Raw genomic sequence first — 12,219 nt, 5'->3', positions numbered from 1 at the left:
TAAGAAAGAAGTCACAGGAAAGTGATGAAAAAGAACACTATTTCAAGGAACAGAGAAATTAGAATAAATAAGATTAACATGTAAGAGAGAATAACAGAAATGAAGGGTACTTACAGAACAGCCCCAGATACAGAAGGGCATTTCTTTCTCTCTGCTAGAAAATGTGTAAAAGCATGTACATCCTTAAAAAGTCTTTGTAAAAGTCACACCTTTAAAAAATGATTTAATATTTTTTTTTACCTCCTTTATGTCTATCTTTAAAACATTATCAGCTTATCAGTTTGTTGTTTCTTGAAATGAGATTTTAAAAAGAATGGGTAGAAAAGAGGACTTGTGGGTAGAAAGATCTTGTGAGTCAGAAAATACTTCTTGAATTTACTCATGTCTTTGCCTGTTTCTGGTCACTGTCTCCAGTCTCTAAATTGTAATTATCTGAAGTAATTTTAATTTTTCAGAATTCTAATTTTCAATTAATGCTTATAATGAAAACTCTTAAACTATAGGCTTTTGACCCATTTCAGTGTCCTCTTGAATATAGGAAATTGAGTGGAAACTGGAGATAATAGGAGGCAAGAGAAAAGAACTTGGTTAGGAACAGTAAGAATGGTTTGTTCATCCTGCCCAAGTAAAGGTATATCCAGAGGACTTTCCAGCATGTAAGAGTAATAGGCACAAGCTCCAAGGAATTCTGGTTCTTGCTGCTTTCACTCTGTCTTCAGTTGCTTTTCTGACTTTATTTTTCAACTTGAACCTTAATTTAAGTGGGTAATTGTGGTCTGCCTGCTTATGAATTTTTACTTCTGTATAATATTGACATTTTTTCTTTAAAAATAACTCCATAAAGAGTGTATCACTTGGGAGTTTTTTCTTGAATGTACCAGGGCTTTGACAATTATGTTAGTTTAAAATAAAAGAGTCCCTAGGGTCATTGCCCTAGGCTTATAAACTTTAGTAGTGGATCAGAATCATCTAGAGGGATTTTAAAAACAGATTGTTGAGTATCGAATCCATATTTCTGATGCAGTAATTCTGAGGTGAAGACAGTTGGCATTTCTATCAAGTTCTGAGATGGTGCTAAAACTGCTGGTCCTACAAGCACTCTTTGAGAACCACTGCCATACAGCACTGGTACAGAAGTATGAGACAGAGCTGGATCTAATCTGTGTTGAATGAACAACTTGTTGCTTGTAATTCAAGAGTTGTACTTGTTGGATGGGCTCCAACAATGATCATTTAATGTAGTACTGTTTTTATTTTATTTTTATAGATTGGAGCATATGATCAACAAATATGGGAAAAATCTGTTGAACAAAGAGAAATCAAGGTAACAAATTTATTTTGTGTATTCTATAAATTGATTATGAACCATAGTTAATATCTTTCTGCAGACCTTTTAAGGTACAAATTAATATTACTCATTCTGTCCACACTTTTATATAACAAGGTAAAGTCTTTAATGACGGTATATTCATGTGTCTTTACCTCTGATTTTTCTTTTTGGGATCTTTAGCATCTTTCTGTTTTTTTTAAATTTAATTTCTAATGATTATTTTTTTGTCAGCTTTTTTCCCCTTTCACTTGTCACCTTATACTTCTAGTTTACTTTTCCTCCCTTTTGATGCTGTCATTGCTCTGTACAGTTTATTAAACTGGTAAGTGTTTCAGGATTTTTCCCGCCTGAGTGATACTGTGCAAACGCTGCTCTGCTTAATTGAGATCTGCTTTTTGGTGCTACTAACAATGACTTGGACGCAAACAGAGTCGCTGAAAAGTTGGTCATTTTTGGAAAGAATTTAGGAAAATAAAACATTAATTAAAATGTTTCTATAGTTTTCAATTTCTTCTTGAATATGTAATCATTTACAGTGATAAGATGTCCTCATAGGTTACCTTGCTAGCATGAAAACTGTTCTTTAACTAAATTTGTCTTGTTTCTCAGCAGTCACACCTTTTCAGTAATAAGATTTATATTTTTCATTTGCATAGATGATACTAATCAGTGTTTTCCTGCACGAGCTAAACTTAATATTGGCCCAGAGAATGATACTTTAGTTGCTTTATATTTTGTACAAAAAGTTTACATTAAACTGAAAGCCCATGTCTATATTTGCTTAAAAATCTGTCAAAAAAAATCTAGTGTTTAGACAAACTTAGTCATCTATAATAAAGAGCAAGACTCTACCATTTGTCAGCTTTAATCTTTGAACTGTTGTCATGAAGAGTTAATACAGTCAACAAAGTTGCAGTGAGCACTTGCTATGTCTTAAGTATAGGATTAAATCATGGGGACAAAAAAAGATAAAGTATACTGTAATTATGTAGACGAGATATATGATTACAAATGAGATAAATTCAGTTAAGAGAGGGATGTGTAGTTCTCTGTTAGGGTACAAATTTGAGAAGCACCGCTAGTGAGGTTAGGAAAGATTCACAGAGGAAGTGACTCATGAGTTGAGTTTGACACACATTAGGGAGAATGAGGAAAACATTCCAGACAGAATGAAGAGCTTATGAAAATAGACATGATGGAAGGAGCATGACTGACTCAGGAATCCTCAAGGAACTTGATGGATAATAGTTGGATGGAGGAAGGCAATTAGAGTGTTGTGGAGAAAAACAAGAAAGGAAAATGAAGTCAGATCTTGAAGTGGCTTAACTACTCTACCCAAAAGTCTAGACATATCTAAAAAACCACAGAAGAGACATGAAAGAATTTTAAGCAGAAAAGGTTACCTGGTTAGATTTCTATTTCAACAACTTCACTAAGGCAGCACTAAGTATGGTGGGAAATACTAGAAGAGGAGCAGATACATAATTCTGTTTTAGAAATATTCAGGATACTTGGCAGAGAGATTGGGGAGTCCTCAGTATATAAAGTATGTATGTCTGTATATATGTATATGTATGTACCTGTGTGTTAGGTCGTTCAGTTGTGTCCAACTCTTTGTGACCTCATGGACTGTAGCCTGCCAGAGTTGTCTGTTCATAGAATTCCCCAGGCCAGATACTGGAGTGAGTTGCCATTTTCTTCTTCAGAGAATCTTTCCGACCCAGGGACCGAACTGGACCTCTCACATTGCTGGCAGATTCTCCACGTGTATGTGTATGAAAGTGAAAGTGTCTCAGTTGTGTCTGACCCTTTGTGACCCCATGGAATGGTCCTTGGAATTCTTCAGGCCAGAATACTGGAATGGGTAGCCTTTCCCTTCTGCAGAGGATCTTCCCAACCCAGGGATCAAACCCAGGTTTCCTGCATTGCAGATTGATTCTTTACCAGCTGAACCACCAGGGAAGCCCAAGAATACTGGAGTGGGTATCCTATCCCTTCTCCAGTGGATCTTCCTGGCCCAGGAATCAAACCGGGGTCTCCTGCATTGCTAGCTGAGCTACCTATGTGTGGGTGGTTTTTTGTTGTTCAGTCTCTAAGTTGTGTGCCTGGGTGTTATGTAGATTATATATGGTACACATTATATAGATACGGCCATAGGACTCATGGATATACACTGAATGATGAGAGAAAAAAGCTGAGAACAGAACATTGGGAAACAAGATTTAACAGATAGGTTTATTAAAAAAAAGAGAGATGTAAGTGAAGGAGGAAAGAGAAATGAGAGATCATGAAACAATAGTCTGAGAACATCACAAAGAGGTGGAATAGTCAAGAATGTTAGCAGAGAGGTCTACTAAGATGCTTTAAAATGCTCTTTGACAGTCTTTAACTTACTGGGCAGGAAATGTTAACTACCTTAAGAGATTGTGTTACCGGTTGGCACACTTAGATGTTTTTGAAATTAACTCCCCACCCCAAATCTATCTATCTGTCTATGCGCAGTTTTTAGCTTTAAGTGCTCATCACAAATTACTATTTTACTTATATAATCTCCTCATTTTTAATAGATCTATTTTAATGCCTAAATAGAGGCCAGAGTAAGGGAGGATTATATCAGTTGGTACTTGGTGTGCTGGCAGGATGAACTTAGGAAAGGCTAAGACTTATAACTTGTTTCTGAAATATGTCTTCCTTTTAAAGATAATACTTTGAAATAGTAACTGAAGAATTAAAACTTACTTTCGTTATTTTGCATTGAAAGGCTCAGTTTGTTGACAAGCCTCAGAGCACATTCCATTCTTATTAAATGTTCTATTGGAAGCAAGTTATTTATAGTGTAAAATAATTTTGTGTTTATTCTATGGAAGGTAGAGAAGTTGTGTATTAATGTTGATACTTGATTAAAAAAACAAAAACATTTTACCTGTTGTGCTTAGAGAATACCGTAACAAATGTATTGACTTTGTCCTTTTATATAATTAGTTCTTTTATTATCTGTCAAAGCAGTGAGCAACAATTAAAGGAAACCATGAAAATATATTTCTTGAAAATTGTTTTTATATAAAGACCCTAGCTGATACTGCTAAAGTGTAAAGTCTCTTGTAAATTGCAAGTTATTTTTTTCTTAAACATTTTAGAAATTATAACTGAAAACTATAGTTTTCTGTTCCCCTTGACCCAAATTTAAAAGTAAATATGGAATTTCCCTGTTGTAGTACCCACTAGAGTTGTAAAGTTTCAACAAAACAAACTATATTGTTTCAAGTCATTAAAGGGATGGGGGAAACTAGGATTTCCAGGAAGTGAAACTGTGGTTAGTATATATTTCAATAATATATATTCAATAAAGAATATATTATTTGAATTCTTGGCAGTTGTGTTCATAGTACTTATTTCTACTTTCTAGTTAAACCAGTAGTTTAAAAAATCTTTCTAAAACTAAGTTAGTTTTCATTTTTTCTTTGTTCACTTAAACTTCTTGAAGGCTCATAAATTTTTTTAGTACTGAAAGCTATGCTGTTTTGTGTAAGTGTAGTTTATTCAAAACCAATTTAAAGTTGTCCAACTTAAAATATCTACTTAATTAGAATCACATGTTATAAATGACCTTGGTACTAATAGCCTTTGTTTTTGTGAATAAAGTCACTAATGTTAGAAGATTTATCAATAATAATTTCTATATCCTTTTTTTTAAACCCTTTAAATACTGATAGGCTACCTTGAAGGGTATTGTCGACTCTGCTGTGACTTTACAATGCTGTGACTTCACAATGTAGCTCAAAATTATGCTATGACTTTACAGTGTACGATAGTTCAAAATGTTTTAATAAAATATAAAATAGGAAATTAACACATATTTAAAAGGCCAAGTAGAATAAGCATGTTGAAAACAACATAATTGCATAAATCAAAATACTTTACTGTTTCTCTTATAAGGACTTGAAGTTCTTAAAACAGTCTTGAGGAAAAGTTTAGGTATACAGCAGTAAATTAGGCTTCACCTTTGTTATAAACATTAGCAATAAGGTTATTTTCAAAGTGCTAGAAAAGCAGTTTATGAAATATATAAGTAAATGAAAATATGTTATTGTTTTCAAATTTGTTGGCACTAATAAAGGTAAAATAGCATAATAAACTTCATGCCAAATTTAAATAGTGTTTGAACAGTGAATTTTTTGTTTAAATATGTTTTACTAGTTTACTTTTTCAGTTTGCAAAATATTGGGAGTGATTTACAGTCTATGAGTGACATTATCATGACATTAAAGTGGGAAATGACATATAGATAGTTGTTTTTTGTGATGTGCAGTAGTTAATGTTCTTTCACCGTGAATGCTGATTTAGAGAATACTGACTGTTGTTCTTAGGAAGAATACAGAATTAAGTTCCTGCAAGCCCCTAGTCACAACACTTGTCAGCTAATCAATATATAACCATGTTTAAATGACATCTTATTTAATATATGGTGTTGATTCATTAACACTGAACAGGAAACACCTCATGCCTGAACAGAGCTTATCTAACACGTTTTCTCAGTGAGCCATGTCACAGCCTTCATGCACTTAGGAACACTATACCACCTGTCAGCACTATCTCAGGGATCATTTCAACACAAAATTACCAACAGAAAGCAAAAGATTTGACGCTGAATAGATTGTGAAAAGGAACTGAAACAAGAGAGCTAAACAAGAAAGCAGAGTGATGCCTTGTTTGATCCCAGCTGGGAATGTAAACGTTGAGTGACTCAAATTGTTTGCTACTCTCACTGCATGTCTGCAAATGACTGCAAGATCACAGCAAATACTGATTTTAGGGACAAATTAGTTTTACCATATAGGTGAGTTTGCAGGTATGGGATCTATGAATGTCAGTACTGACTACATGTAAGATGATCGTGGCTGTGTCTTCAACTCTGATCCTTTCTTTCTTTTGTTTTTGTATCTGTGGGTAGTTTGCACCTTCACACAGACTATTTGAAGGAGTTCAGAGGTTAATTGCATCTTGATTTCAGGATACATTTTTGGTTTAAAAATCTCAGTTAATTTTGAGCTCAAATGTCCTATTCTCTGTTTCAGATAAAAATGTTACTTGATTAAATTTTTATTTTAAGGGGTCATTATTACTTAGATTAGGACTAAACAAAGGATTTACTTTATAGTTACTTGGTTAATTGAATGAACAATAAACAAATCTTTGAAACACTAGGTCATCTCTCAGCACTTGGATTCCAAGGAGTTTAGCCTAGGCTGCTCCAGTTCTTAACATCCTAGTCTTAAGTTATAAAGCGTAATTTATTTTGATAGTTTTTTTTTCATTCATTTTGATCTCTACTCCTACTCTAATTCAGTACGCTGATGCAGAAACTTAATCTTAGTGTTCAGTAATTCCAAGTTGAAACTAACTCATTTCGTGATTTCTGCTTTCTCCTTTCTCCTCCTCCCGGGCATGGCATCTAAGTTATGAGGGGATAAGGTGGCATTGTGGTCTGGTTAGTGGTTGGCATGTGAAGACAATAGCAGCCCTGAGATGTGCATCGTCCTCTCTGGTCTCACTCTACATGTTGGCATCTGCTAAGAAGTCTGCATTCCTGTCTGTCCTCAGCTCTGTGACCACTGCTTTATTCAGCATTGCCTCCAGCATCACACCTTAAAGGCCTTTTAGGGCCACTGTTCTCCCAGCCAGTTTCAGCACTTTCCTGTGCAAAACAAGGACCACCTCAGTCTCCTGGACCATCTCAGGCTGTACATCTAAATTGGTGGTGATAGTCTTTGTTTTAAAATTATGCTTTTAGTAATAAACAGACCCCATGTGTTACATACATCCCTAAAGTTATCCTTTTGGAAATAATAAAATTTATTACACTACTGTTGTGTTCCGTTTGTCACAGATATATATGTTTTTGTCTATTAAAGTTTTTCTTCTTAATCGAAATCTATAGGCATTGATTTGGGGTATTAAAAATGTACATGTGTTGAATTTCAATACTACTGTTTTACTGAGTTAAAATTGACATATAACATATTAGTTTCAGGTGTAAAACATAGTAATTCAATATTTGTATATATTGAGAAATGATCCCACAATAAGTCTAGTTTAAATAATCATCCCCATACATACTTACATATTTTTTTTCTTGTGATAAGAACTTTAAAGATCTACTCTCTCATCAGTACTACTTTTAATATGTTATAGGGGTTAAGGAATAAACCAAAGAAAACAGCCCATGTGAAACCAGACCTCATAGATGTTGATCTTGTAAGAGGTGAGTCTTGAATAACCAAATATTTAATGAAACTAGAAATTGTCCTCGAAGGAACAGCGATCAAAATGGGTTAGATGAATATGTTTGTAGGAATAAAAGCAATGTGAGGCTAAATGAAGTTAGAAGTAGTATTAAAAAAGAGAGAGTGGAGACCTTTAAATACCATTGACTAGTCTTTTCTCTCACTAAAAATCATTCCAGTTAATAAGTGTAAAAGAAAAGCAGTTCATATTTGCTTAGCAAACTATGAAACTTGTTATAAACATTAAAGTGGTATTTTTAATTCCTAACTGAAACTGACATTTGAAAATTGTCTTGTATTTATAAAATATCTAGGAGAAATATTGCTCCTATTTCAGTTAAAAATAGTTCTTTTCAAAGTACCTGAGTCAATATGATGGCATGTGTGATGTTTTTAAAAATGTTTCCTACCCACAATTGGACAGTTGACACCCATAGTACAAAAGAAATAATATGTTGTATTGTTCTTCAGATGTTGAAATTTTTTTCTTTAAGGAAATTAAAAAATAATAAATGTTGTCTTTCATTTTGCATTACTTTTCTTAGGGTCTGCATTTGCTAAGGCAAAACCCGAAAGTCCATGGACTTCTTTGACTAGAAAGGGAATTGTTCGAGTTGTATTTTTTCCCTTTTTCTTCCGGTGGTGGTTACAAGTAACATCAAAAGTCATCTTTTTCTGGCTTCTAGTCCTTTATCTTCTTCAAGGTACAACTAAATGAAGGAAATGCATTTTGCTTTTAACTTTCAGCATGTTTTCTTTTTGGTTAGGATTACTAAGGCTTTGTTATTTTTAAAATATACTGCTACTGAGTATGGAAAAAAATTTATTGTGATGCTTCATTTAATAAGACACAAATAGTTTGGGATTAAAAATATTTAAGGAAGCAAAGTAGTTATTTTCCAAAATAATTTTATGATAATTTGAATGTATGGATTGCTAAAGAAAAATACAAATTGAGAGGATTTTTAAAAATTACAGAATCTCTTCTAAATGTACTCATACATATATGGACACGTGAGTCTTTTTTATGAAGCCTTAGGGCTCATTCTTCCTTTCTCAGCAGTATTCTTTTTTTCTCCTTAACCACTGTGTTCTGAGGCTGTCCTCATTCTGTGTTAAAATTCTGTGTACCATGTACTGTTCTAGGAGCTTGTCAGGGATTCTCATTTATTACAACCATCCAGTAAAGCATGGGTACTATTAGTATGCCTAGCCTATAGACATTGGACCTGATGAAGGACCTGCAGGTCCAAAGTTACATACTCAGCAAGAGTGGCAGTCCAGGTTCGAGTCTAAGTAGTCTGACTTCAGAACCACATGCTTGACAGCTCTGTAACGTTGCATCCCAGCACAGCAGTATTCCCGTGCACAGTCACAGCAGCAGTATACAGTGCAAAATGCACAACACTCTGGAGCTTTTACAGCCTCAAAGAAGAGATTGCTCACATTTCTATCACTCTGACAAAGCAATAATTTTAATTTGGTTTATCTTATTTTTTTTTTTAAACACAATTGTAATCCCGACGAGCTTCCCTCATGGCTCAGCTGGTAAAGAATCCACTTGCAATCTGGGAGACTTGGGTTCGATCCCTGGGTTGGGAAGATCCCCTGGAGAAGGGAAAGGCTACCCACTCCAGTATTCTGGCCTGGAAAACTCCATGGATTGTACAGTCCATGAGGTCGCAAAGAGTTGACATGACTGAGCGACTTTCACTTTCTTTCTATCAAAAAACACTAATTAAAAGATATCTTTTAAGTAAATGAAAACAATAAAAACAAAAGACTTATTTCGGTTATTTAAGCTTGTGTATATCTTATATATTTAAGAGGGAGTGAACTTGAAGTTATTCTCCAATGTTTTCTAGTTTACCTAGAGGAGAAACCTTTCCATGGTCAGAAATTGCAATTGCTTATTAGAGTAATAATTAATAAGTATCATTCATTGTAACTACTGTGCCTTGTACTTTTATGATATTGCTTTATTGTATTTGAGGACAAACAAGTTTCCAGTGTAATTAGAAGGGTGTATATTGTGGCTGAAATTCACATATTGGCTTGCCTAAATTAAATGGGGAGCATAGCTTAGATCAAGCATGAAAAAGATATTTTTCAGTTCCAAACCGAAGTTTAACGTTATTAGTGTTTATAAGTGTTGGCCACTGAAATCATCTCTGGTAAAGCTTAGTTTAAAAAGTGCCTTAACCTGTTTCAAGTCACACAGCCAATGGTGACAAAGCCATGATAAGACAAACCCTCAGCAATCTGAGTGCCTTTAGAAACCCCTGTGCTTCTGCCTCTTTGCATATTGAGCAGAGTATAGCACTCTGAATTATGTCCTCATTCTCTATCCCACCTTCTTGTCCTGAAGAGTAGAAAAAATCATGTGTAGTCAGACTGGGTTTTACATAGCTACAGTTTTTCACTTCAGTCACATGCCTTTTAAATATCTCAACTATGTGTTTTCAGCTTCATCCTACTTACTGCTTATGTCATTTCTCTCCTGGATCACTGCCGAGAGCCCTTTATGTCTTTTACTTTTTGTCCATTTACCTTTTTTGGGGGCTTCCCTGGTGGCTTGGTGATAAAGAATCCACCTGCCTTTCAGGGGACATGGATTTAATCTCTAGGTCAGGAAGATCCCCTGGAGAAAGAAACGGCAATCTACTCCAGTATTCTTGCCTAGGAAATCCCATTGGACAGAGGAGCCTGGGGCGCTACAGTCCATGGGGTCACGAAAGAGTCAGACACGACTTAGTGACTAAACATACACACACACATTTACCTTTTACATTACAAATCTAAACCAGCCACTCAAGTTCTAAATCTTTATTATCATTACTTTCAAGATAAAGAGCCAGTTTTTTAGTCAGTCTCTTAAATTTCTCAACTTTAACCAAACTAAACTGGTTCTGTGCTGTTTCTTAAACATTCTGTGCCTTTTTTGGTAACCTGTATGTTTTGGGGGTCACTCTTTTTGCCTGTGTAGCCCTTTCCCCTTTTATTTACTTAGTCCACTACTTATTCTGTGATTAATTAACTTTTGAGAATTAGGCATTAGAATTCCTTCATACCTCTCCACTTTACATATCTGTTTTTATGTGTCATAGATATCGTTAGTCTATTCAGGCTGCTATAATAAAGTACTACAGACTGAGTGGCTTAAACAACAGAAATTTATATTCTCATAGTTATGGAAGCTGGAAGTCTAAGATCAAGGTGCTGTTAGGGTTGGTGTCTGTTGGAGGTTTCTTTTCTTGTCTTGTAGATGGCTACCTTCTTGCAGTATCCTCACATGGCCTTTATTCTGTGCATGAGCTGAAAGAGATTTCTGGTACCTCTAGGTCTTATAGGAGCACTGGTCCTTTTGGATTAAGGTCCTACCCTTATGATTTTATTTAACCTTCATTACATCACATAGGCCCTATCTGTTAAGATAATCATGTTGGGGGTCAGGATTTTAAAATACGGAATGAGGGTGGAGGGCACAATTCAGTTCATTACAGGGGTTTTAATTATTTCTCTGTATGTCCTCCTTTTCCTTTAAGGAGGGGGTGTCTGTGATCTTACCAGGAATGCCTTTAGATTTATATGTATCTAGTTTTCATTGCAGTGTTAAGATGTGTACTTTAGAGACCACCTTGGCTGTTACTTTGTTCCAAGAGTTTCTTTCTGAATGGCATGATTAGCCAGGGGCAAAGAAGTCTTGAAGAGCTTGTCTGAAGTAACTTTTACACTCATTTAAATTTAGAAAAGTAATCTGGCAAAGAACAATGTTAGAACAGTTTTTAAAGTTTTTTTTAAAGTTTTGAGGACATGACTGTCAGATCTATGACTAAATGTGTTTTCTTTCCCTTTCTGTAGTTGCCGCAATAGTGTTATTCTGTTCCGCTTCTAGCCCGCATAGCATACCTCTGACAGAAGTGACTGAGCCAGTATGGCTGATGCTGCTCCTAGGCACTGTGCACTGCCAGATTGTCTCAACAAGGACACCCAAACCTCCTCTAAGCACAGGGGGTAAAAGGAGAAGGTACTGTCTCTTTAAAAGTGATCTTTCTGTAGATTTCTGTAATTTGAATCCAGTATTGTTCTTGACTTGAATGAAATGTTATCTTGAAACTGAGCTTCAGTCAGAATCAGCTATTGAATAAGTTAGTTTCTTTTATGTGCTTCAGAGCCATTTTGAGACCCATACCTGTTTGTTTTTGTTTTCTTTCTTGAAGCTCATTGCTCAGGCACATATCAATGTAGGGAATATATGTTAGTTGGAATTGCTAATAATTTCCACCATTACAGAATCTAGTACTGAAAAGATGCTTTGGCAAAAACAAAAGTCAAGGAAATTTTTTAGCTAAATTCCATTTATTATATGTCATTTGAAGCTGTTTAATATTTCCCTTTGATTAAGTAAGCATAGCAAGTCTTACTGGCCACTTAGCACAATGAAGTTCTGTTTTAAGGGTCTTTGGGAACAATTTCTCTTTTGAATATTGTTGCTAAGAGATTGTGACATTTGTTGTTTTGGAATATTGATTTAAGCTCTTTATTTAAAAAAATGAATAATACCTAATTAGATAAGTAGCACTGCTGAACAGATAGATTATAAAT

General features: G+C 34.9%; 1 protein-coding gene across 1 annotated transcript in view; it reads left to right on the top strand.

Annotated features, from left to right (window-relative positions):
* The window catches only part of PHTF2 (putative homeodomain transcription factor 2), an 89,375-nt gene that overhangs the window by 34,978 nt on the left and 42,178 nt on the right, over window positions 1-12,219 (top strand). Inside the window, exons 2-5 of the mRNA XM_068972391.1 lie at window positions 1,268-1,324; window positions 7,523-7,592; window positions 8,160-8,318; window positions 11,476-11,641. Coding sequence (XP_068828492.1) covers window positions 1,268-1,324; window positions 7,523-7,592; window positions 8,160-8,318; window positions 11,476-11,641 — 452 coding nt within the window. The remainder of the gene's footprint in view (window positions 1-1,267; window positions 1,325-7,522; window positions 7,593-8,159; window positions 8,319-11,475; window positions 11,642-12,219) is intronic.

This window comes from Capricornis sumatraensis, chromosome 5 (genome assembly GCF_032405125.1).
Source record: "Capricornis sumatraensis isolate serow.1 chromosome 5, serow.2, whole genome shotgun sequence".
Classification (NCBI taxonomy): Eukaryota; Metazoa; Chordata; class Mammalia; order Artiodactyla; family Bovidae; genus Capricornis; species Capricornis sumatraensis.
The sequence above is the reverse complement of the archived record's forward strand: the minus strand, read 5'-3'. Positions and strand labels throughout refer to the sequence as shown.